This window comes from Rhinatrema bivittatum, chromosome 5 (assembly GCF_901001135.1).
Source record: "Rhinatrema bivittatum chromosome 5, aRhiBiv1.1, whole genome shotgun sequence".
Taxonomy (NCBI): Eukaryota; Metazoa; Chordata; class Amphibia; order Gymnophiona; family Rhinatrematidae; genus Rhinatrema; species Rhinatrema bivittatum.
Genome location: NC_042619.1, coordinates 19,014,573 through 19,040,936, shown reverse-complemented (window position 1 = coordinate 19,040,936; position 26,364 = coordinate 19,014,573). Strand labels below are relative to the sequence as shown.

The window sequence follows — 26,364 nt, the reverse complement described above, 5'->3', positions numbered from 1 at the left end:
GCCGGAGGGCTGAAGGGCGCGTCATCCTAGCCAGGCCCCAGTGGGGATACGGGTAGTCAGGCCCGGGAACAGGAGCGTCCCACGAGGCTCCCGGTGGAGGTGGATTTAAAAGGCCGATCGGCACTGGCCGGCATTCTCATTCCCACATGAAACTGCCACAATTCTCAGGAACAAAAACTGTGGGAGGGTGGCCGCTTGAAGCAAAAGCCGCGGTAAGGAAAATCAGCAAGTCGTTTCCGGTCACCCTACCACGCCGAACACCTCCAGAAAGCAGCAGCAGCAGCAGCACCCTTTGTGGTTCCTCTGACAAAGCCGGAGCTGGGAACAGAGAAAAGACATCTGCACACAGTTTGTTTGCCTTGCCACGCCCCGCGATTCTGGGCTGCATGGACTCGAGGCACCGTGATGGCACGGCACCCGCCCAGAGAGGGCGAGAAAGGAGCCAGACCGGGCCGGGGCTACTGAGGGGGCTGAACAGGGAACTCCAGAGGCAATGCTGCTTTAAGAGAAAAAAGACTTATTTGGAGAGAGAGAGCCATGGAGAGTGCTGGGGAGGCAGAGAAGCAGGGACGCTTGGTAGGCCGAGAGTTAACCACTCCAGGGCGGGAGAGCCTGTGGCTTGCAGTGGGTCGGAAGAGGGCAGGAGAGGGGGTTTTGGCTAACGCTCACGGTTTATGCCAGCCTGTACTTCACAGGGTCCCTAGTAAACAGATGAATCTCCCTCGGGGCTGGTCCCGTGGCCCCAGTGGCACGGCGAAGGCCCCTCAGGTCAGATAAGTGGGGAGGGAGTTGTGGTCGTTGCTTGAGGGTGACGGTGGAGTCAGGGCCGAGGATAATATCCGGCGCACGGTCCCTGGCTCAGGACGGTCACTGGAATGACCAGCATAGATGTGGTGGTGGTGGTGGTGGTGAGTGTAGGGGGGGGGAAGGCAAAATTATAAAACAGGAGAAATTCCCCAGGGTAGCTGCAAATGAAGGCTTCTGGTGCCAGATCCAGCCCTGACTCAGACTGAGCATTTCTAGACTGGGAGTTTCATGAATCTAAATTATAAATAAGGAACGAAAGAAGTAAGAGGGGGAATTGCCAGGTCAAACACCAAGTGACCCTCTCCTTTTCCGGCCGCTTGTGCGAGTTTTTATAAACTTTGTCCTTTATAAATGCCCAGAAGACGCTGACGGTTCCTAGTTATAGGATCTATGGGGGCCGGTCTCCCCCCCCTGGCACACATAATCATGGGCCCCTGCATCCAGTGCACGCCCCTGCATCCAGTGCACACATAATCATGGGCCCCTGCATCCAGTGCACGCCCCTGCATCCAGTGCACACATAATCATGGCCCCTGCATCCAGTGCACGCCCAAGAACAAAATAACTTGCTTTTATCTGATCGCAAACGAGCACATTTTTTTCAGAAATCGACCGATGAGATGACGCTATAGGTCGATTCTTATGCTCTGCCCTCCAGAATGCCACGGTAAACAGCCTGGGACCAGTCACGTTTATCGTTACGGTGGCTTCTGGTGCCACAGGAAATATTACTTAGGAAGACCAGAGGCCTGCGTTCCCTGTCTGGGATCGCATCTCCCCCCTCCGTGTCCAGGTAATTCAGTCTCTGCAAGCTGCGAAACCATTTCTTTTCTCCCTGGTTGACGGCACAGCTCCAGGTGCCCAGGCAAGGATCTGGGAACTGCTTCTCAGTGACTGATGCTGTTTGTTCTCGTCGCTGGCTGCTGAGGGATTACTCCCAACCTTCCTTCACGAACGGTAGATGCCATCGGCACGTGAGTCAGCTGCAGTGCATAAATCTTGAATCCTTTTTGATTTTCCAGTCATTTCTTGCCCACAGAGGAGTCCTTATTTATTTATTTATTTATTTATTTATTTAATTTCTTTTCCTATACCGATGCTCAAGACTAGGTCTTATCGTACCGGTTTACAATGTAACTGAGGGGAAACCAATTAACATCAAGGTAGAAAGTAAAGTTACATTATTTATTTATTATTATTATTATTTATTTGTCCTACCCAATTATTATTATTTATTTGTCCTACCCAATACTCATTTTTTTAGGAATGCATGAAGCTTCTCCTTATGTTGTGTTTTTTTTTTGGTTTAGTAACCTTTTGCCCATGGTCTTGGGGATTTTTACTTACATATAGCCATAAAACGTTTGCTTTTTAATTTACTGAATGAGGAAAGTTAGACTGTGCGTGCCTAGGCTAGTAGAAAGGACACTGCAGTGCAGATAGGATTGTTCTATGACTTCTCGCTGTTATCTGCTTAATTTTTAGCATCGCCGCCTAACACAGCTCACAAGAGAATTGAATTTGGCATGGTTTCCCCAAACCCCTTCCCTATAGCATTCTGGAAACTCTCCTGTTTTCACAAAATGCGAGTTTCAGCAAATCAGGGCTGGCTCAGACAGCCAAGGTGGTTTATGAGAGAGCTGAGGGGAGATATGAGAGAGGTCTATAAAATAATGAGTGGAATGAAACGAGTAAACATTAATCAGTTGTTTACTCTTTCAGCGAGTACAAAGACCAGAGGACACACAATGAAGTTACTAGCGGATACATTGAAAACTAAAGGAAATATATTTGTTTACTCAATGCATAATTAAGCTCTAGAATTCCTTGCCAGAGGATGTGGTGAAAGCTACTAGAGTAGCTGTGTTTAAAAAAGGTTTAGACACTTTCCAGGAAGAAAAGTCCATTAACCATTATTAAGGTGGAGTTGCAGAAATCCACTGCTTAGCCCTGGGATAAGCAGCTTGGAATCTGTCTACCCCTTGGGATCCTGCCAGATACTTGTGACCTGGATTGGCCACTGTTGGAAACAGGACACTAGGCTTGATGGACGTTTGGGCTGACCCAGTATGGCAATTTCTTATGTACTTATGGGTCAGAGATAGCACTATTTAGTTTGCTTGTTAAAAAGAACTTCCCACCCCCACACATTCAGAACACACAAACTTTCTCCCAAACACGCAGAATCCCATATCCACCTACGCATACCCACACACACACATCTCCCTGTGACGCACACAACCCCCACATACCCAGACCCTTCATTCCCCCCCGAAACACTTTCCCAACACATGCACACCCCTCACCCTTACACACCCCCTGTACAAATCTACATTGGTAAGCATTCCCGAAGCCAAGCCTCTGCATGCGTTCCCTGCTTGTTACGCTTGGGGTTACTTCCAAGTGAATGGGGAGGACACAAAAATCAACCTGTGTTCTTCCTGGTGATCGTGATTCAGTCTGGGTGGCGAAATGGTGCAGTCTAAACATTGAATACTCAAGTCTCTACAGTAAGAGCCCATTTTGGTCTAGCTAAACTGCAAGCCCTTCAGTAATTTAAGCTACGTGCTTTATAATTAAATACAATTATTTTTGTTTTGCACTTCACTGCCAGACAGCTCTCAAAATGCGGTACCACCAACATGATACAAATAAACCCAATTTCAAATAACATCGTATTTTTAAAAATAAGTATTGTCATATACAATAAGAGGGATAAGAACCCAACATCTAACTTTGGTCCTTCACACTGTTAGAGTCTAAAGGCCTCATCATCTGAGGACCTTGTTATGCACAGAAAGAGTTGCTGTCAAGTTCCTGTTGGTCATCTAGCCAATCAGAATACAGAACCATTGCCTTGATACGCGAGTCCACACCTCCTGCGGCCTTCTGCACGGACGCTCTGAAGACCATGCTTGCTTATACTGGCCTATCTTGGCAATAAATCCTGATGGCAAAATAGTTTAGCGGAGGCATCCCAGCACCAGCGATGCCAGCTGGAGGGCATTGCTGGTAATATGAGCGTAGTTAAAAAGAGATCAACAAGCAACGTTTCGGCAGCTCCTAAGCGTTTTTGTTAAGAGCAAGATGCTTCTGGTCTTGCCTTATTGCATTCATACAGGGCCCTGTTTTCAAAGCCATAAACGCCAGGGGCTCAGTGCACATAAAATTGCACTTATTACCCGGTTTATGGGAACCAGGGCAGGTTGGAGTTGTAACTTGCGTGCATACGTTTTTATTTTAAAAACCTCCACTGTTAAGTTCACCCACACAAGATGCGTCCTCGATAGAGCAGCTGTGACTTTTCTAAGCAAATTGAGATATAATTTTGCATTGAAAATTCAGGGCAAACATCTACGTGTAAAAGGTAATGGCAGATTTTCTCCCGTCGTGCACAGCTTTAAAATTTCCCTCCATCATGCATAGTCCTGTCGTCCTTAGAGATATCGAGATGGAGTTTGTTTGGTTTTTTTTTAAAGGTTTTTAACCAGGTAACTTTGGGAATTAGCTGAGTCAGCCTCTCCTTTCAAAGACTTTTTCCTCACCGAGCAGCAAAATTTAGCCCCCTAAAATCTAGACGATGACCACATTTTATTTAGCCGGTTAAAAAAAAAAAGGGGGTGATTCCGGGTGGTGGCGGAGGGAACAGGATGTGTGACCTAACCAGGTAGCCCTGATTTTCAGTGCTAACTGGTAAGTTTTAGACAGGCATCCCCTGCCGCACAGATTTTGATCAACTAGATTTAGGGGGACTTTTCTGCTGAAAACGTAGCTGGTTAGGTTCGGCTGAAATCTGGCCGGTTATCCTATCCGCCACTGGGACTAAACCAGGGCTGGCCTGCTGGCCGTGTGGTAACCCCATATCGAGGCTTGCCACAAGCTGTTGGTGCCCATCACAGCGTGCGATCAGAATGAGGGGCTGCAGTCTGGTCTTTTCAATAATAATAATCATCCTCCTGTGTGCATTGTTTATCAGTGGGGCTGCTTTCCTGTATGTGTATCTTCCAGGACGGCCAGATCTACTGCGGTTTGATGACGTGCCCCGAGGTGATCTGCTCCTCCCCTGTCACTGTACCGGATTCCTGCTGCCAAGCCTGTCAAGGTAATCCAGGAACCTGCCGCTCCCATTGACCGACGTTTGCACCACAGGAGCCCGCCTGCCTGGGAACTTCCATCTTCAGAAGTCTTAAAATGCCCGTGCGTACAAGTACTGGGAAACTATTCACGTGCTCCTGGACATCAAACGTAGAGCGTTAAGTAAAAATGCACTCGTTTGAAAGGAGAAATATCAATCTTATTTTTGAAGGTTGTTCTAGGTAAAGGAATAGCCTGTTGATTAGATCAGCACAGTAAGAACAGGACAAGCCAGGGTTCAAATCCTACTGATGCGCCTTCTGACCTTGGGGAAAGTCCCTTCACCTTCCATTAGCTTGGGTGTAAACGTAGACTATAAGCTGTCTGGGGCAAGGGGATATCTATTGCATTCTTACATGCTTGTTACCGTTATAATGTAAACCGAGATGATATGTAATATTTTACATGAATCCTGGTATATAAAAATGTTAAATAAATAAATAAAACATCTGGGGTCAATATTCAGAAGATTTGTTCGCACAGGTTTGGAAATTTAGCCGGACAAACTGGGGTTTTAATTCTCCTGCCGCTTTATAAGCCTCCAATGTATTTGGCTGTTTACTCGCATAAGTTGGAGGCGTCCAGGGGGGCCATTCCAGGACGGAGTTACCCTATCCGGCTGACTCCGATATTCAGGGTCAGCCAGGTAACTTCTCTGGCTTAAGCTTTATTCGTCCAGCTAGGACTGTATTCGGTTATATTCAGCAGGGCCCCTGACTGGCAGCACCGCACTGAATATCCTTTAACAGTCTGTCCGGCTGACTTTTGGCTGGACAAATTGTCCGCTCGCTGCGCCGCTGAACACTGACCTCATTATCGTTAAATACGTTTTGTAACCTTATTTTGTTTTGCTTTTGTAGTGAGCTCCCACGAAAAGCCTGTAGAAGAGGAGCCCCTGCCATTAAACAGAGGTGTTGTACGTGACGTTTGCATTTTCAATGATTGTAAGCAGCCTGCATGGCGCGTAGGTGTATGGTTATAGGGCGCTGTTCACCCGAGTTCTTTTCTTTCAGGCCTAGGAAGGCAGGCGGGGGCGGGGGGGGGGGGGGGGTAAAAACCTGAATAGCAACTGTCGTAAAATCAGATATCCAGTCAGATAAGAGATAGTTCTTATGATCTGCAAAAAGACGTTCGGAGCACGCAAGGGAAGTCACCAAGGATGCCATCCCAAATACCTATGTGCCTTCACCTCCAGGAGCTTTCAGGCCCCAATAGATTTATTTCTGGTTGAGGCTGGCACGTGTCCAGGCCAGAGTAATGCTGGAGATGCACAACTCCCGTTACTTTCTGCAGTAAGTGATTGTGACTCTTTTAAAACTGTTGCACTCGGGGGAGAAAATTAGGAAAGGTAGCCGTAAAAATACTCCATCGCATAAAATGCCAAACAAAACTGTTAAGCAACGCTATTGTATTTTTAAGCACTTGATCTAGTTTCCCTTGCAGAAGACACTTTTAAAGGGTTAGTGATGCCTTTCCAGTACGGATCAAGGCATTTGCCTTAAAAAAAAAAAGAAAAAAACAATTCTGATATGCGTTAACAGCTAGAATCTTAAATCTGATCTACAACCTACTCGTCAAGGTTTGTGCCAGTTTTGTTCCAGTGCCAAGATCGCACCAGATTTACAATATCAGTGAAGACATCCCGTTATCATCCGTGGGGAAAACACTGGTGCAGAACTAGTGCAATGTTATTAATAAATGAACCCCTCCTTTCTTATTATAATCTAAAGCTAGTTTTCCTTAGGTCCTTGTCTTTTCTCTTCCTCTCTCGTGTTCATTGAATCACACCTCACACTTGCACGCTGTATGCATGCAAACCCATGATATCATAGCAACATCTTACATACCGACCCAAACTGAAAAATAAAAGGGAGATAGACATCCTCAGTACTTCCTCTGATTCAGCCAGCACTACCTATACTTATGCTGTTGTGCTGCAATACAAGAATCCTACAAATGGTTTTCTGAGAAAGATGTTGCATGCATGGCCATAAATTGTACTGTAACACACATCCTAAGCTCAGCATCAGTTTTGCTTTCAGCTATAGTCCTCAGTCAGCCCTCATGTGATAACATACCAACATCATAAGAAGCTGAAAGCACAGTCACATACGGTTAACATTATAATGCCAGACATCGGACCCTAAAGTAAAGAACTGGTAGCTACTCTTTCTATGGAATCCTAGTTCACAGCCACTACAGAAGATGCTGGAAGAGAGCCAATAAAAAATACAATTAAATAATGCGGGCAATAACATACGCAAGTCACCAAGAAAGACCATGTGACTGCAGCACCTTCACCCGAGCAAGTCAGAAAATACCTACAGCGTGAAACCAACACAGAACCCACACACGCACAGCCATGCACGCAGCCGACAAAGGATGCATGAAAAGTGTCCACGGGGAGGCAGAAAAGGCCATGCATCCGTCTGACGCATGGTGTGACCTTGGCCAATCCTGCCTGTCATCCTGTAGTTGACCCTCTGTGTACTGGAGGAGGACATCTTAGCCAATGCCCCACGCCAACGTGAAGGTGTGGCTGCCACCTGTATCCATATGAAGAACATAGAAGAAAGAAAGAAATTTAACATATCATCGGATTTATGAACAGCCTGTTGAATAAATGTGTTACCCCCCCCCCCCCTTTCAAAGATCAGGCAGGTTAACTGTCTGCGAATTATTACCACTAGGTTAAATGTTATATAGGCATAACAGTAGTAGAAAGATGCTATTTATTGGTAGGGAAAGGAATAGCCAGCGAGGGACTGGTTCTGGGTCATGGGACTGCCCTGGATGGCTACATTGGAGGAGGTGTTCAAGAGCTGCAGCCTCCACTCAGGCGATGGGGAAGACCAGATGATGGTTGCATTTTTGTAGCTCAGCAGCAGGTTGATTTGGTCTCCTCGAAACAGAAAGGCCTTGTGCTGACCCATGATTTTAAATATTTGTCTAATTGTCCTGTTTGTTTTGCTGAAGGTTATGATTATTCTAATCCGTGTTGACTGATGATATTGAAACTTGCAGATTATAAGAACGAGTAAATAAATCACCATTTCTCAGAGAGCACCTTGAAGGGGCTCCTGGATCTCTCTACGTCCAATCGAGCCTGCAGAGAGGATTCTCCAGGGCACATCCGGCAAATTAAAATCTCCCACCAGCACCAGCTGTGCCCCCTTCTTTCCCACCTTTTGGATGTCTTCGGCCAGATCTCCACCTCAGTCAGGGGTCTGTAGGCCTCCATCTTCCCTTTCCAGAACAGTCCACAGTGCCTCCCCTTTTCCCCGCGTTTCAGCCACTTTGATATTTTTTGACATAAAGAGCTACAGCGTCCTGCTTTCCTGCCAGCCCTCTCCTTCCTGAGCAGGTCGTAGCCTGGTACGACTGTATCCCAGCCATAGGATTCACTGAATCGGGCCTCCATGATAGCAACAATGACCGGGTCTGCCTTCGCCATGAGGGCCTTCCATTTATGGCCTCACACCTGATCCCCTCACTATCCTTGCTGCTCATAGATGGACTCCGACGTTTCTCACTTCTGTGGTTTTTGCTGCAATCTTCGTTTGTTTGGGGGGGGGGGGGAGGGTGACAACCCAAATCCATTGACTTCCATTCGCCACCCTCCTCCAGTTTAAACGCCTGGCAACACGTACTCCGAATTTTGGACTCGGGCTCTTTCTTCCTCTAACAGAAAGACGTAGGCCATCAGTACAGCGAAGCCCTGGCTCCCAATATATCTAAAGCCTTCTTCCTTGCACCAGGTTTAGAACCCACTCGTTAAGAGGTGGATTTTAAAAGCCCGACAGGCGCATTAATTAGGGGATGCGCACATATGTCGGGCTCGCGCACGCCTAGCGGACTGTAAAAGCCGCCCAGATTTACATGTAAATGCCGTCGCGTGCACATCTCGGAGGTTTTCAGAAAGGGGGCGGGGCGTGAAGCCGAGACGAGCGCGTAAATACTCAACACGCTCCAACGTGCGCCGATGCCCCCCGCCGCCTAACTTTACTTCTGTTGTGGATGCCGTGTAAGATATAAAATAAAGATAAATAGGCAGATCGGTGGGGTTTTAAGGGTCGGGGATAACTGGGGGGGATGGGGACGTGAAGGCTGCTAAACCAGGGGGGGTTGAAAGACCTCTCTCTTAACTGGGCGAACCGGGGACGAACTGGTAAAACTGGAAATGGCATCGGCGCGCACCCCTTTTAAAAATCCCCCGGTATACGCGGTAGAAACGGCATTGGCGCACTCTTGCACGCTCCCGTCTTAAAATCTGGCGCACCCGGGCAGGCTCCCGGGCTATTTTATAACATGCGCGCAAGTTATAAAATAGCCGCGTTCCTGGGCAGGGGCCGACACATGAGCGCATATGTGCGCCGCACGCCGGTTTGAAAGTTACCGTCCCTGAGCAAAATATTCAAAGGGAAGTTAGCCGGTTAAACTTCTGACTCTGCAACCTTTTCCCCGCACCAACCGTCGAAAATTTCTCTGAATTAAATTTCGAGGCCTACAAAGTTAGCTGGCGAGCGAAGGAGCAGCTCTGCTGTCGTTCCCAGGGGAGGGTTTTAGATTTAGCTGGTCGGCAAAGATTTTCAGCCAGACAATCCCAGCCGCACAAAATAACGGCCCTAAATGTAGCCATACAGGTTTTTTTTCCGGCTAGATTTTGGGTGACTTTTCAGCCGCAAATCTAGCTGGTCAGATGGGTCTGAAAATTCAGCTGATGCTCGCCAGTTAAAATTTCTCGGTTATTTTACCCGCTCAACAGGTTTTTGAAAATTGACTTCTTAGCTCATATTAAGATATGGGGATCCGTTTTCGAACACCTGCTGAGTAAGATCTTTAGCTGAATTTCCAGCTGAAAATTTCCATAAACCTAGCCAGACAAAATTTATATGGCTACATTTAGGGCAGCTGTTTGTGCGATCAGAGTTTTCTGCCCAAATTTAGCCAGTTAGCATGGAACATCTGTGCTGACGAGCCAAATCAAAACCCCATCCCGGGAACAGCTCTGGAGTCATCCCTTGTCGGAACCGCTAAGTTTGTGTTACCTTGTGATTTTATGTGGGAGAAAACTCTCAAAGTGAGAGATTTAACTTCTGAGGTTTGCCAGATAAAAGCTTTTTTTTGAAATGCCATCCCACAGTAGATGTCAATAAATGAAGGATCACTTGGGTTAACCCACCCATGTGCCCAGTCGCTTGACTGCTCTGGGACTGCAGGCCCTGCTCGAGCTCTGGTCATCTTACCAGCACCACCCTCTGTCTCTGTCTTAAGAAAGCTCCAGTTTTGTCGCTGATCTGATTGCTGCCGGGAGGAATATTCCAGGGATCCAGGCACGCAATAGATCCCTCCATCGGTGACCACCAAGTTCATCAAACTGAACCATCTTACTAAGCTATTAAATCTAGAGATGATTTTTCAGCCTTTCAGAAAAAGTGTAAAGCGAGGCCATTCAGGACAGTTTTCTCTTGGTTACCCTTGATGATGATGATATATACTTTATGTTTGTCAGAGTGTATTTATGCTGAGGTTGTAAACCTCCTTGTAGCCTATTAAAGAAAAAAAAATATTTTTTTGTTTGTGTGTTTGTTTGTTTTTGGCAATGAACAGAGACACTCACAAGACCAGTGCCTGAGCGATCTTCTGAGCAAGAGGTCACTCAGGGCAACAGCGCCTACGGTTGCCGGATCATCTCTGGGAATCAACCCTAGGACCTTAAAGCAGAAAGGAGGAGGCACCACCATAAAGATCCTCTTAAGAGAAAAGCATAAAAAAGGTAACAGAAGAGTGAACGCTGGCTGCTTGGAGAGATCCAATAAGATATAAAACCGTGAACCTGTCATGACCTCAAGGAGCCAAAGGCTCCTGGATCTTCTAGGAGACTCCTAGCCTGTCTGCTTCCCCTCCCAGATCCCCTCGTGGGTCTCCTGGCTCTGACACTAGAGCGATCATGGGTCCTCTTTCTGAGAAACCGAGCGGTACAGTATGTAGGCCTGAGAATAGACAGATAACTTGATATCTGTTTTAGAGGTCAAGACTGAAAGCCTTTTCACACGTAACATTTTGGGTTAAATGTACAAAAACTGAACTTTCAGAAGTTTCCCTGCCAACTGTGCACATTTTTTTGCACTCATATTTTTGGTGCGTGCAAAATTTCTCCAAACAGAGAGGCATCATTGGAGGCATTCGGGGGGAAGTGATAAACTTTAGCTGGTGAATGCACGCATTGAGTGCTCTGTGGCGAACGTTACGTGCACAGGTCTGGCCGGAAGCATCACGGTCCCAGCTATACCTGGTTACATCTGAGTATATTTAGCGGAAGACTTGTGCGTTTAAGTCCTGCTGAATATCCATGAAAAGTTACACATGGAACTTTCCTCAGGTACTTTCCCCGCTCACCAGATCTCTGAATATTGACCTTTTACCTCCCATTGATTTAATACATGCACATAAATTACCTGGCAAATATGCGCATAAGTTATACCAATTAATCCCTGGAAATCTGCCTGCACATACTTACAGCTGCTATTTAGTTCACAGAAAATTTTCAGGAAAAGTTACATGGCCAAGTTTGAATTTTCAAACATTCGCGTGTAAGTCCAAACCCCTCCCCCAGCTTTGCCCCTAGGAACACCTCCACTCAGTCTGGGTAGCACGAACAGCATGCGCGTAAGCGTAATCCATACATCGAGCAGGCAATTTTATAAAACCCCATTTCTCTCCATGAGTAAAACACAGTTGTACCCTTGGAAATGCTTTTGAAAGTGGCCCCTGTGAGATTGTGGGCCTTGCCCTCTTGGGTGCACCCAGTACAAGACCTGAAGCGCGCTCGCCTCTCCATTTTTTTTTCCGCAGCCTGCATTTACAGTGGGAACACCTATTCGCATGGAGAGGTTTGGCATCCTGTTTTCCGATCCTTCGGGACCCTGCCCTGCATCCTCTGCACCTGCAAGGATGGAAACCAAGAATGCCATAGAGTGACGTGCCCCAGCGAATATCCCTGTGAATATCCTCAGAAAGTGGAAGGAAAATGCTGCAGAATCTGTCAAGGTACGTGGAAGTAGGAGACAGAGCTAATAGGGAGGTCCTGCCAGGAGGAAGAGACATTCTGAAAGACGTGCACGCCCTCCATGTGTTAGTTAACTGATAAGGGTTCCTATTTAGATGGAAACAAATCCTTGTGTTGTTATTCAAATCATTGTTTAGCTATCTATTAATTCATCGTTTACCTGCCTATTCACTGCCTGTTTATCTACTTTCTCCTCCCTCTCTTTAACTATGGGCCTGATTCACTAAAGCTTTTTCCCCATTCTTTGTCTATGTCCTATGTCATTATCTACACGCCTATGTACATTAATGGGATCAGCTCTACTGCTCGCCTTCCTTAAGGCTCTTCTCTTATTTCTCTTGCCTCTATGCTTCTTATATCCCATGAGTTTGGCCAAGGGACTTGTTTGATTCCCTAAAAGCCTAGTTCTTGGCTCTCCAAGGCTTCAGGCTTGGGGAAACCCACCAAGTTGGCACTGCACCTCGCTAGTGGCTAGTACAGACTATTTGCTTCCAAATGTCGTCCTTGAGTACCTGAAACAGATCTCATTTCTAGAGGAACCAGAATATGCAAATTAGCCTGCAATTATATCTCATGAATATTGATTGTGGTTATCAATTGTGGTTATCAATTGTGGAGGAAGAACTAAAAGGCTTATTGATTGTGTTATCAATTGTGTTATCAATTAATTGTGTTATCAATTAATTGTGTTATCAATTGTGTAATCAATGAATATTGATTGTGGTTATCAATTGTGGTTATCAATTGTGGTTATCAATTGTGGAGGAAGAACTAAAAGGCTGGGAAAACGAGAGAGATGTGGATCAACAGTGGACCAATCTAAAAGGAGCAATCACCAAGGCAACTAATCTATATGTTAGAAAAGTAAAGAAAAGCAAAAGAAAAATGAAACCTATCTGGTTCTCAAAGGAGGTGGCTGACAAAATAAAGGCTAAAAGAACAGCGTTCAAGAAATATAAAAGATCCCATAAGGATGAACACAAAGAAGAATATCTGGTAGAACTGAGGGAGACGAAGAAATTAATCAAGATGGCAAAAAGTCAAGCGGAAGAGAGGATTGCCAAAGAGGTAAAGAGTGGTAACAAAACATTTTTCAGATACATCAGTGAAAAGAGAAAAGTTCAAAGTGGTATAGTGAAATTGAAAGGTGGAAAGGATCAATGTGTGGAGAGAGACGAAGAAATGGCAGAAATATTAAATGAATACTTCAGTTCTGTGTTCACTAAAGAGAACCCTGGAGAAGGACCGACACTAGTTAACAAGAAACTGGAGGGGAATGGAGTAGATGTAACTCCATTTACAGTAGAAAATGTATGGGAAGAGCTGGTGAAACTGAAAGTGGACAAAGCCATGGGGCCTGATGAAGTTCATCCCAGAATACTGAGGGAGCTCAGAGATGTGCTGGCAGGTCCGCTGTGTGACCTATTCAATAGATCTCTAGAAACAGGAGTGGTGCCGAATGATTGGAGGAGAGCGGTGGTGGTCCCGCTTCACAAGAGTGGGAACAGAGAAGAGGCTGGTAACTACAGACCGGTTAGCCTCACTTCGGTGGTGGGAAAAGTAATGGAGTCACTGTTGAAAGAGAGAGTAGTGAACTATCTACAGTCGGGAGAATTGCTGGACCAGAGGCAGCATGGATTCACCATTGGAAGATCCTGTCAGACAAATCTGATTGACTTTTTTGACTGGGTAACCAAGGAATTGGATCGAGGAAGAGCACTCGATGTCATCTACTTGGATTTCAGCAAAGCTTTTGACACTGTCCCGCACAGGAGACTGGTGAATAAAATGAGAAGCTTAGGAGTGAGTGCCGAGGTGGTGGCCTGGATTGCAAACTGGTTGACGGACAGAAGACAATGTGTGATGGTAAATGGAACTCTCTCTGAAGAGAGAGCGGTTTTAAGCGGTGTACCGCAGGGATCGGTGTTGGGACCGGTCCTTTTCAATATCTTTGTGAGTGACATTGCGGAAGGGATAGAAGGTAAGGTATGTCTTTTTGCGGATGACACTAAGATCTGCAACAGAGTGGACACGCCGGAAGGAGTGGAGAGAATGAGACGGGATTTAAGGAAGATGGAAGAGTGGTCGAAGACTTGGCAGCTGACATTCAATGCCAAGAAGTGCAAAGTCATGCATATGGGAAGTGGAAATCCGAATGAACTGTATTCGATGGGGGGAGAAAGGCTGATGTGCACGGAGCAGGAGAGAGACCTTGGGGTGATGGTGTCTAATGATCTGAAGTCGGCGAAACAATGTGACAAGGCGATAGCTAAAGCCAGAAGAATGCTGGGCTGCATAGAGAGAGGAATATCGAGTAAGAAAAGGGAAGTGATTATCCCCTTGTACAGGTCCTTGGTGAGACCTCACCTGGAGTATTGTGTTCAGTTCTGGAGACCGTATCTCCGAAGAGACAGAGACAAGATGGAGGCGGTCCAGAGAAGGGTGACCAAAAAGGTGGAAGGTCTTCATCAAATGACTTATGAGGAGAGATTGAAGAATCTAAATATGTACACCCTGGAGGAAAGGAGGAGCAGAGGTGATATGATACAGACTTTCAGATACTTGAAAGGTTTTAATGATCCAAAGACAACAACAAACCTTTTCCATAGGAAAAAAATCAGCAGAACCAGGGGTCACGATTTGAAGCTCCAGGGAGGAAGATTCAGAACCAATGTCAGGAAGTATTTCTTCACGGAGAGGGTGGTGGATGCCTGGAATGCCCTTCCGAAGGAAGTGGTGAAGACCAGAACTGTGAAGGACTTCAAAGGGGCGTGGGATAAACACTGTGGATCCATAAAATCAAGAGGCCGTCAATAAAGAGTGGGTGGCTCGCCAGAATGACGGCTACTGCCTGGAGATAATACCCTTATTCAATAAACATACACATGGTTACTGTGACTCCAACATCGCTCTAAGCTACAACAGCAAGAGGAAATGTGGAAAAAAGGATTCGCACTCACAAAGCAGGGAGTAGCTGGCTTGTTACGGCGGTTACTACCCCAAACCAAATAAGCCTGATACTTCACTTTCAATGCATTTCCAGCATAGCTCTCTGCTTTAACAGCAGGGGAGAAGAAAAACTGATACTTCACGCATATCCAGCATAGCTCTCTGCTTCAACGGCAGGGGAGAAGAAAAACTGATACTTCACGCATATCCAGCATAGCTCCCTGCTTCAACGGCAGGGGAGAAGAAAAACAACCAATAAGGGCTGAATAACACAGTCTGAGTAAAACAAATAAGCATGGGTGTAGCTTGCTTATTGCGGCGGTTACTTCCCCTACTACCCCTAACTAATCAAGCTAGATATTTCACTTGGTTGCAGCTCCATCACTGCTCTCTACATTAATGGTGGGGGTGGAAGGGAAATAGAACCAAAGAGCTAAGAGAAACAGATAAGTATGAGAAAAAAATGTGAAGCTTGCTGGGCAGACTGGATGGGCCGTTTGGTCTTCTTCTGCCGTCATTTCTATGTTTCTATGTTTCTATCCTGAAAAACCAGGCCTGTTTGGGGTGCTCAAAGATCTTTGCAACCCATATGACTTGAAGTTTGCCAACAAACTTCAAGTCATATGGGTTATGGTGAGCCAGCTGTGTCTTTACCCCACTGGATCTCTGAACATAGTTTTGCCCTTCTTAGAGAAATTGGAATAGCAAGTAATGCACGGAGAGTAAAACTAGGACTGACACAGCCTTTTCCTTAGGATACTAACGCCCACCAACTTCCGATCAGTCTTACAAGCCTTAATCTTTTCTAGTACCGACTATTGTAATGCCCTCCTACTGGGCCTGCCATACACCACAATAAGACCATTACAGATTCTACAAAACTCAGCGGCAAGAATTTTAACTGGGAAAAGTAAAAGAGACCATATCACCGAAACCTTAATAGAATTACACTGGTTACCCATTGAACAAAGAATACAATACAAAACTTTATGCACCATACACAAATTAATACAGACGAAAAAGCAGAGTGGCTGAACACAGCCCTACACATACATACCCCCCCACAGAAACCTGAGATCAGCAAACAAAGCACTGCTAACTGTTCCATCAGTCAAAACAGCCAGATTAACACAAGTAAGGGACAGGGCCCTATCCCTAGCAGGATCAATAATATGGAACACCATGCCGGTAGAAATCAGATTGGAAAGAGACATCAAAACATTCAGAAAAAATTAAAAAACATGGCTATTTTAAGCAAGCATACCACAAAGAGAACTGAGAGGAGAACCCAGGGAAATGTTAGGTGCGGTCAAGCAAACACCCACACAAACACACTCCTTCCTTCTTAAAGTGTGTCTTCTCTCCTATATTCTAATTTCTTCCTTTATCTTAAACAACAAAGAACTAAAGTTAAATAACACCAAACTTTTAGCAAAGTTAGAAAAACTAGACATGACTTATAACACTCACCAAATAGTATTTATTATGATATAATGTTACAGTATTTTTGATGGTACCTGTTTAAGAGTTAGAATTCTAAACACTTTATTCAACATAGTTTTTTTTGTGCCTTATTGTGAACCGTTGTGATGGCACCCGCTTAACGACGGTATAGAAAAGATTTTAAATAAATAAATAAGTAAAATATGAAGCTTGTTGCAAATCCTGCTTAGGGATTGAAACTGGGAACCTCCACCATCAAGAAAGAGAGAACTTCTTTTGAATATCTTTAGACTCTCTTTTCACAAGGAGAACTTTCTTATGGTTTGTTTGTTTTTTTGCAAAATATATTTCTAGTTAGGAATCATCTTAAACAGTTAATAAAATCCTAAAATTTGATAATTTGAGAAATAATGTTGAACTGCCGGAGCCAGGTCTCTTAAAAAAGAAGAAAATGTTCTAATGATGTCCTCCATTATGAGAGTGTTCAGCTTTAAGTTTATTTTACGATTTTGGAGGCTCCTAGGGATGTGCATTAACTTTCAAATAAAATGAAAAAATACAGTAAAACAAGTTGTTTCGTTTCATTTCATTTGAAAATGAAACGAAAAAATAATCACCAACGAAAGTTGTTTTAGTTTCATTTTCAAAAATAGTGCATGCTATTTGGAGTTAGTGCATGCTATTTGCATGAAACAAAAACCCCCCCAAAAAACAGAAAACAAAATATGACACGAAAAAACCCTAGAAATCCCCACCCCCAAAAGATCTGAAATGAAAATTGTGGCTGCACACCCCTAGTAGCTGTTATAGTAAAATTTTACTGTTCATTAATACTTTTCCTGTTCATTAATACTTTAGTTGGTCAACTTTTCTACCTAGGTATTAACCCTCAGAAAGTGTCCTGCCTATGATAACCATTTAACATACATTAGGGCATGCATTGAGAGGGCAATTTTCAAAGCTGTTTACACGGGTAAATAGTGAGTTACCCATTTGAATCATTTAGCTACATTGAGAAGATGTGTTCTTTGGGGGGGTGTTTAGATTGGGGAGGAAAAATGCACACATAGATTGCATTTTCAACTCTATACATGTGCAAAGGTACATGAATACTTTCACTTTGTAAATTGGTGCAACGTCCACGGATTAAGAGTACCCGTGAACTTTGCTTAATGGGGACAGTTTTAAAAATCTCTCCCCTATAGGATTTTGACACATAAGTCAGTTATTTTTTTGTAGGGACTCCTTAGATTCCTCACCGATATTTGTGTTCCATTCACAAGGACGTGACTTCAAAATAAGAAGTATGTGGTACATTTCATTTGTCAGAGCACCCATTGCTGAGTGTGCCACAATGAAATGTGCCCGTGAAGGAATAAATAGACCCGTGACTCCCTCCCCAGCCTACATCTACTATAAAAGGGACTGCCTGTAAAATGGGCCCCCGCTTGGCGATCCCATGCCAAAGAACGCATCAAGGGGCGTGCATGCCTCTTCATACGCCCCTTCATGCACACACTCGGGAGCACGGAGAGAATAGTTGCTGGTTAGTCTTAATGTAAGGTGTTTTGCTGTTACATTTTAATGCTTTCTATCCAGCCATTTGATTAATAAATATATTTGATATCAAAAGGACGTTTTGAAAGGTTGTAGGCTACTTTGTTTGAGGTGGGCCTGTTGTTTCCTTGGTTCAGTTAATTTTCTTTAAGATGGGGAATGTATTGAATATAAATGAGGAAGGAAATGTATGTGGGATTTCGATTTATCGAGGGAGACAAGATATGGTGATTTAGGAAAAGATGGTGCTAAAACAGTATGAGACCTAGGTACAGTCGGGGTCTACTAACTACACGGTCGTTGTTAGCTAAATATGAATTGATTAGGGATCTCATGGAAAAGCAAAAATTATATTTATTATGTCTGAAACCTGCTTAAAACCAGTGGAAACCTTTATGTTTAAAGCAGGCCTCTCCCCCCTACCTTATTCTTTTTTATATAACTCAGTTGTAAATAAAAAAAAGGAGGCGGGTGTTGCTATAATTTTTCACTCTGCTCTTAGAGTGAAAGGTTTGAATTGGCGGTCTTATTTTTACAACCTGATTTTCAAAGGAAGATTCATTTCTTATTAATATATCGTCCTCTGCGGTTTACCAGGGCCTCCATTGAGATTCGTGCTCTTGTTTTGCGCCCTGTAGGCCACTGTAAAGCCCTTTGTCCAAGTTTGCTTCTGGGAGGGTATTAAAATCTTTTAGTACTCACCACTGAGTGCGTTATTGCACTTACCAACGCCCTCTCGCCAGAAAGTATGAAATTTGGCTTTCAAAGGGTCCTTTTTGGCCTGCTTTCCAAAGGAAGGCTTATGGGATCGCTGCGTCCGTGTGTTTGGTGTCGTATTTCAGGTCACGTTGGGGAGGATTCCGCCAGAGCTATTTTTATTTTGAGCCACATACCTCTCCCCCCGAGATTTTTGTAGGTTAGCGGGAAGGAGAAAATGGGGTGACTGTGTGGCTTTCCCTCTTCCTGCTGCCCCTGCGGATAACTTATCCTATCTAAAATCTCCCACCCCCATCCCTTGCTCTTCCCTCTCTTGCTTGCCTCTTGCCCTTCGACCTTGCCTTTCCTTCTCTTTTTCTCTCTCTCTGTCCTCTTTTGCCTCCCTCTCTCTTCCCCCCCCCCCCCCCCCCCCCCCGCCATTCAAAAATATACAAAGAGCTCATTCAAAGTCATGAAACACAGGCTTATTAGTTCTATATAGAACGTCTTTTATTACTGTTAGTTCTGTCAGAGCTGAAATTTAAAACCCATTTTGATGTCATCAAGCATTATTAAAGCTGCCATCCCATTGGCTGGTGCCCTATGATGCGCTTCCTGTGTATCAAAGGATTTCAAGCATGGTCATGTGATGCTTTCTGACCAATCACAAGGCTAGCCTTTACTCAGCTGCTTCAACAAATACTGCTTAAATAAAGAGCAGGAGGTCAGGGCGCGTCCTCGTAACTGACAATCTTGTTCTGCCCAGAGGCTAAAGTCAAGCCTGCGGATGAAATGAACTCCACCAAGTGCACCAAGAATCAAAACAAGATCCTGGTTTATATGTTCATGTCCCCACAGTCCGAGAGCCCAAAGGAGAACCTGAGAAAGATTGCAATAGAAAAAGAAGCTTCAGAAGAGGTGGACATTTACATCTGGAGACTGGTAAAAGGTATGGGGTTTCCTGGGCTACCTCTGCTGTCTTTTTCTTGTGCTATGGAAGCTTGCTCTAGGGGAGTGGGAGACAGCTGAATGCAGTCCACCTAGAAGCTGTAAGGATGTGCTGTCGTTCGTTTTAAAATGACAGGGAAATGACAATGATATCTGCTGTTTCAGTTCCTGCTGTTTCTCATGCGAAACAAGGCAAGAAACAAACGAGGTTTCTTCGCTTGTTTATCAGGCCGATGCAATATCGGCGCACGGAAAACAGGCGCTCACTCTCCTAAAGCGCGCTGATCCACCTCTCCCGGGCGCCCGATGTAATATTTCAACGGGCTGCTGCGGTAAAAAGGAGGCGCTAGGGGAAATCGTGCGCCCCCCCTCAGCAGCAGGCGCCCAGGAGAGGTGGCTGTCTGCGGGTTAGGAAAAGGGAGCTCAATTTTACGAGCATCCATTTTCCTAACCTGTGCACAGCTATGGGTTAGGAAAATGGATGCTCGTTAATTGATCATCTCTTTTCCTGATCTGACTGCCGGTACACTTTTTTTTTTTTTTTTAAAGTTTTTCCTTTTTTGGTTTCTCAGACTTATAATCGCCATGGTATTAATTCGGAGGAACTACAGAAAACCTGTATTTTCTGCTTTTCTGTAATCTTTTTGAGAGTTAAAATGTGCTAACCCCCGTTTTTTGCATTGGGGGTTATGGATGCACATCCCCAACGCGAGTCCAATCGGGTGCTGAGCAGCACACGGTATTGCATCGGCCTGATTATGTTAGTGTAGCACTAACGCCAAAGGGGTAGATTTTCAAATACCGCGAATAGGCGTACTTTTGTTGGCGCTCCAGGCGCCAACAAAAGTACGCTGGATTTTAGTAGATACGCGCGTAGCCGCGCAAATCCGGGATCGGCGCGCGCAAGGCTATGGATTCTGTATAGCCGGCGCGCGCCGAGCCACGCAGCCTACCTCCATTCCCTCCGAGGCCGCTCCGAAATCGGAGCGGCCTCAAAGGGAACTTTCCTTTGCCCTCCCCTCACCTTCCCCTCCCTTCCCCTACCTAACCCACCCGCCCGGCCCTGTCTAAACCCCTCACTTACCTTTGTCGGGGGATTTACGCCTCCCAGAGGGAGAAGTAAATCCCTGCGCGCCAGCGGGCCGCTAGCACGCCGGGACGCGACCTGGGGCGGGTCCGGAGGGCGCGGCCACGCCCCCGGACTGCCCCGGGCCGTAGCCACGCCCCCGGGCCCGCCCCCGGAACGCTCCCGACACGCCCCGAAAACGCCGCTGCGCTCGGTCCCGCCCCCGACACGCCCCCCTCCGAAAACCCCGGGACTTACGCGAGTCCCGGGGCTCTGTGCGCGCCGGTAGGCCTATGTAAAATAGGCTCACCGGCGCGCAGGGCCCTGCTCGCCTAAATCCGCCTGGATTTGGGCGGATTTAGGCGAGCAGGGCTCTTAAAATCCGCCCCAAAGTGTTTTAACCTGTTTAGTGCGTATCTGAGTGATTTACTGCAACGCTAGTCACAAAATTTGCAAGATCTGCATGTTGTGAACAAATAGCATGCCTACAGATCGAAACGAACAAAATAAAAAAAACATTTATGACCTAAATATAAAAAGGAATGACATAATGACATGAAGTTACATTTTTTTTTTTTTTTTTTGCCATGCACATCCCGAATAAGCGAGGACACTAACTTTTAAATAGCCGTGCAGGTGTACGTGTACGCTCGTATGCCGCCTCACGTTAGTGAATGCAGCCATTTTATAACAGGCGCGCATGGTATAAAATTGACTGTTTGCACCTACACGTGCGCACAATTTTATATGGATGCGCGCAAATGCCCGCTCTACCGCGTAAGTTGGGGGATTTTGTAAGACGTGTGTGCTGATGCAATTACCCGTCTCCCCAGTCCGTATCCAGTTAAAAGAAAGAACTTCCTTACCCCCCACCCCCCCAGGTTTACTAGCCTACCTTTTACCCTTTTAGCTCCAAGCCTTAAAACCCCGCTGACTAGCCTAGCTTTTTTTTTTTTTTTTTGTTTCAAGATTTACACGCCATCCATCGCAGAAGTAAAGTTACGCAGTCGGGGACCCCGGCGTGCAATCTTGCGCGTAAGTTACTTGCGCACATGTTCCATTGAGAAATCTAGAAACGCCCATGCCTCGCCCAGATCACGCCCGCGCCCGCCCCATTTTTAAAAAAAAAATTTGTGCGCGTACCAGGAGATAACACGTGGACTTGCGCACTTTTTAAAAAATCCATGCGGCGTGTGCCGGCCAGGCTTGTGCACACATCTCCCGGCTTCGGCGCGCGTAGGCCTTTTAAAATTCACCCGTTAAATTTTTATTTAGAAAGCAGTTGACAAGTTGCAATCAGATTTATTTTGTGTGGTGTTTTCAGCCTGAATTAATGTGGAGATGAATTTATCATGCTTTATTACAAAGTTGACAAACAGCTCCGTTCCTCAAGTCATACTGGGAGCTAATCACGTTATCATCAGTCATCCTTCTCTGAGCAGGATTGGATTTTTCCTCGATTCAATAGAACAGAAGCTTATCAGATGATGCAATGTTTATGTGTGCTGCCATTTGTGTTGTTATGTTTGTGTTATGTCCCTTATAACTTTGGAATGGCTGGACCAAGCTGCACCAAATTTTGCATGGAGGTAGGTTCTTGGTGGTACATCAGACGTTTCCACTTTTCAAGTGAATATTTGCTTTTGGAAGTCACAGGAGATGGAGGGATGGGGGGCAAAGTTGATGCCTATCAAACAAAATGCATGGGTGGGTTTCAACCAGGGCTATCTACGTAGAATGTCTTTCTATGTGTTCTTAATACACACAGAAACAGAAATGTTGGCAGAAAAAGACCAAACGGTGCATCCAGTCAGCCCAGCAAGCCACGCCGTACAGGTCACCTCCATACTTATCAGTTTCTCAGGCTGTAAAAGTCAGGACCCTTGCTTTTTTGCTGTCTTGAGTCCAATTCCCCATTATCTCTTGCCACTGAAGTAGAAAGCAATGTTGGAGTTCAATCAAAAGTATCAGGCTTATTGGTTAAGGGTAATAACAGCCACATTAGCAAGTTATTCCCATGCTTATTTGTTTCCTGAGACCATAAAACTTGGTTGCTGTCTGAATTCAATTCCCCTTTTCCTCTTTTCCTCCTTCCGTTCAAGCAGAGAGCAATGATGGAGTTGCATCAACAGTGTGAAGGCTTATTGGTTAAGGGTAGTAACCATCACACCAGCAAGTTACCTCCAAACAATCTTTTCTTCATTTCCATCCTCTAGCCTTTAGGGATCCACAGAGTTTATCTCATGCCCTTTTGAATTCTTTCACAGTTTTTGTCTTCACCACCTCCTCTGGAAGGGCATCCACCACCCTCTCCATGAAAAAATATTTCCTGAAGTTGGTTCTGAGTCGTCCTCTCTGGAGTTTCATTTTGTGACCCCTAATTCTACTGATTTCTTTCCAACAGAAAAGATTTGTCGATGGTGATCATTACAACTTTTTAGGTATCTGAAGGTCTGTATCATATCCCTGCTGCATCTCCTCTCCTCCAGGATATACGTATTTAGGTCCTTCAACCTTTCCTCATAAGATATTTGATGGAGATCCCCCACCATATTGGTCACCCTTCTCTGGACCACCTCCATCCTGTCTCTGTCCGTTTTGAGATACGATCTTCAAAACTGAATACAGTACTCCAGGAGAGGCCTCACCAAGGACCTGTACAAGGGGATTATCATCTCCTTTTTCTTACTGGTTATTCCTCTCTCTATGCAGCCCAACATTAAGAACATAAGAAATTGCCATGCTGGGTCAGACCAAGGGTCATCAAGCCCAGCATCCTGTTTCCAACAGAGGCCAAACCAGGCCACAAGAACCTGGCAAGTACCCAAATAGCAAGAAGATCCCATGCTACTGATGCAATTAAAAGCAGTGGCTATTACCTAAGTAAACTTGATTAATAGCAGTTAATGGACTTCTCCTCTAAGAACTTATCCAATCCTTTTTTAAACCCAGCTACACTAACTGTACTAACCACATCCTCTAGCAACAAATTCCAGAGCTTAATTGTGCATTGAGTGAAAAAGAATGTTCTCCTATTAGTCTTAAATGTGCTACTTGCTAACTTCATGGAATGCCCCCTAGTCCTTCTATTATCCGAAAGTGTAAATAACAGATTTACATCTACCCGTTCTAGACCTCTCATGATTTTAAAGACCTCTATCATATCCCCCCTCAGCCGTCTCTTCTCCAAGCTGAAAAGCCCTAACTTCTTTAGTCTTTCCTCATAGGGGAGCTGTTCCATCTCCTTTATCATTTTGGTTGCCCTTTTCTGTACCTTCTACATTGCAATTATATCCCCACCTTGAATACTGCACACAGTATTCAAGGTGGGGTCTCACCATGGAACGATAGAATGGTCTATAATGTTTTTTTCATTACCCCACGTCCCTTGCAGTTCAGTTGCTTGGATATTGTTTTTGACATAAAGAGCTACTCCTCCCCCTTCACTGTCCTCTCTGTCTTTCCTTAACAAGTTATAGCCCGGGATGGTCACATCCCTATCATAAGACTCAGTGAACCAGGCCTCTGTAACAGCAACAATGTCCAAGTCCACCTCTACCATTAGGGCTTGCAGGTCTGGGATTTTATTGCTCAAACCATCATCATTTGTGATCATAGCTTTCCAGCTGCTCTTCCTAGTCGCTTTTTCTGGGTTTTTGAACTGATTTGATTTTGTTACTTTCTCTTCCCTCTTCCTGTCTTGCTTGGCTGTGACATGCCAAATTCACTGGCCACCTCCTGCCACCCCCGCTCCCTAGCTTAAATGCCTGATAATGTATGATATGAATTTTTCACTTAGTATCCTCCTTCCTGTCACATCCTTCCCATATAATCTTTTATTGCTCCATATATGGCCCCAGCCTCCATTTTCCTTACGCCAGGTTTTGAGCCAGACATTGAAATTATCTATGTGGCATAACCTTTCCTATCCCTTTCCATGAACAGGTGATACTTCTGAAAAGGCAATAGACTTTGGCACGTGTCTAATCTTCTCCCCTAGATTTTGGAAATCTTCCTGTACCTTGTGGACACCATTTATAGTGAAGTCATTGGTTTCCAGATGGGTGATAATATTGATTCTTACTTTCTTCTATAATTGCAATGATTACCTGGTTTGCATTTCTATTGGTTTGGCATCCTGTAATGCATTTAACTATTGTGCCCCCATCAAACTGAGTTCCTAGATTGGTTCCTCTGATGACCAAGTCTCCTAGAAGAAGCAGCTTTCTATTATGTCATGTGACCATGTTGAAGGCTTTCTGGGTGCATTGGGTGACTACTTCCCTTTCAGATATCACTTCATGTTCTGTTGCTGGGGCTTCTTAATTTTTCAAAGCAGAAAAAGCATTATGTAAGGGTAACAGTTGAGAGAGTGGATGTCTCTTCATCACAGGCCTTATTCTGCCAGAGCCAACTGTAATCCAGTTATTCCCGGGATTCTGAATCCTGGATGTCCACCTACTCTGTGGGAGTGAGAGTGGGTATTCAGGATGCTGTCCAGTTGTGGAGATTGGGTTTCTTATAGTCATATGTCTTGTTCTGCCAGATCCCACAGTAAACCCTTTATTCTTGGGGGTATCTTGCAGATGTGGTGCTTACTACCCTTATCACTAAGCCTGTTACTTTTGATGCAGCTCCTCTCTGCTTCCATGGCAACAATTAAGGGAAATTGGATTCAGACAGCATCTGAGGGTCCTGACTTTTACGGTTTGGGAAACTGATAAGCATGCCAGTATCTGCTGCACAGTGCAGCAGATACTGGCATAAGCTTGCTGGGCCCCTACCTCGGGGCCGGCCCGGCCTGCACAAACTCCTCTTCGGCCATATAGGTACCGAGGAGCGGGTACCCTGTTAGTGACCCCAAATGGCAGTAAGAGTTCCAGTAGAGCTGGAGTGGCAAAGTAGCTTAGGAATGGAGAGCAAATCCCATCCGTAGAGTTCCAGTTGCTAACTCGACGAGCTAGCAAATGAAGTAGGCAGATATACCCTGGAGTCGTACATAAGAACATAAGAAAATGCCATACTGGGTCAGACCAAGGGTCCATCAAGCCCAGCATCCTGTTTCCAACAGTGGCCACTCCAGACCATAAGAACCTGGCAAGTACTCAAAAACTAAGTCTATTCCATGTTACCATTGCTAATGGCAGTGGCTATTCTCTAAGTGAACTTAATAGCAGGTAATGGACTTCTCCAAGAACTTATCCAATCCTTTTTTAAACCCAGCTATACTAACTGCACTAACCACATCCTCTGGCAACAAATTCCAGAGTTTAATTGTGCGTTGAGTAAAAAAGAACTTTCTCCGATTAGTTTTAAATGTGCCCCATGCTAACTTCATGGAGTGCCCCCTAGTCTTTCTACTATCCGAAAGAGTAAATAACCGATTCACATCTACCCGTTCTAGACCTCTCATGATTTTAAACACCTCTATCATATCCCCCCTCAGTCATCTCTTCTCCAAGCTGAAAAGTCCTAACCTCTTTAGTCTTTCCTCATAGGGGAGTTGTTCCATTCCCCTTATCATTTTGGTAGCCCTTCTCTGTACCTTCTCCATCGCAATTATATCTTTTTTGAGATGCGGCGACCAGAATTGTACACAGTATTCAAGGTGCGGTCTCACCATGGAGCAATACAGAGGCATTATGACATTTTCCGTTTTATTCACCATTCCTTTTCTAATAATTCCCAACATTCT

The 26,364-nt window shown here is 45.1% G+C and overlaps 1 protein-coding gene across 6 annotated transcripts in view; it reads left to right on the top strand.

The window, feature by feature from the left end:
• CHRDL2 (chordin like 2) overlaps window positions 1–26,364 on the top strand; it is a 76,813-nt gene that overhangs the window by 43,593 nt on the left and 6,856 nt on the right. For 2 of the 6 annotated variants that reach the window (XM_029602085.1, XM_029602087.1), the window contains exons 5-9: window positions 4,816–4,909; window positions 5,802–5,857; window positions 10,552–10,717; window positions 11,797–11,991; window positions 19,514–19,604. In XM_029602085.1, the coding sequence (XP_029457945.1) occupies window positions 4,816–4,909; window positions 5,802–5,857; window positions 10,552–10,717; window positions 11,797–11,991; window positions 19,514–19,604 (602 nt within the window). Of the gene's footprint in view, window positions 1–4,815; window positions 4,910–5,801; window positions 5,858–10,551; window positions 10,718–11,796; window positions 11,992–19,421; window positions 19,605–26,364 lie in introns of all 6 variants that reach the window. The other 4 variants (XM_029602084.1, XM_029602083.1, XM_029602088.1 and 1 more) reach the window with 2 other exon arrangements.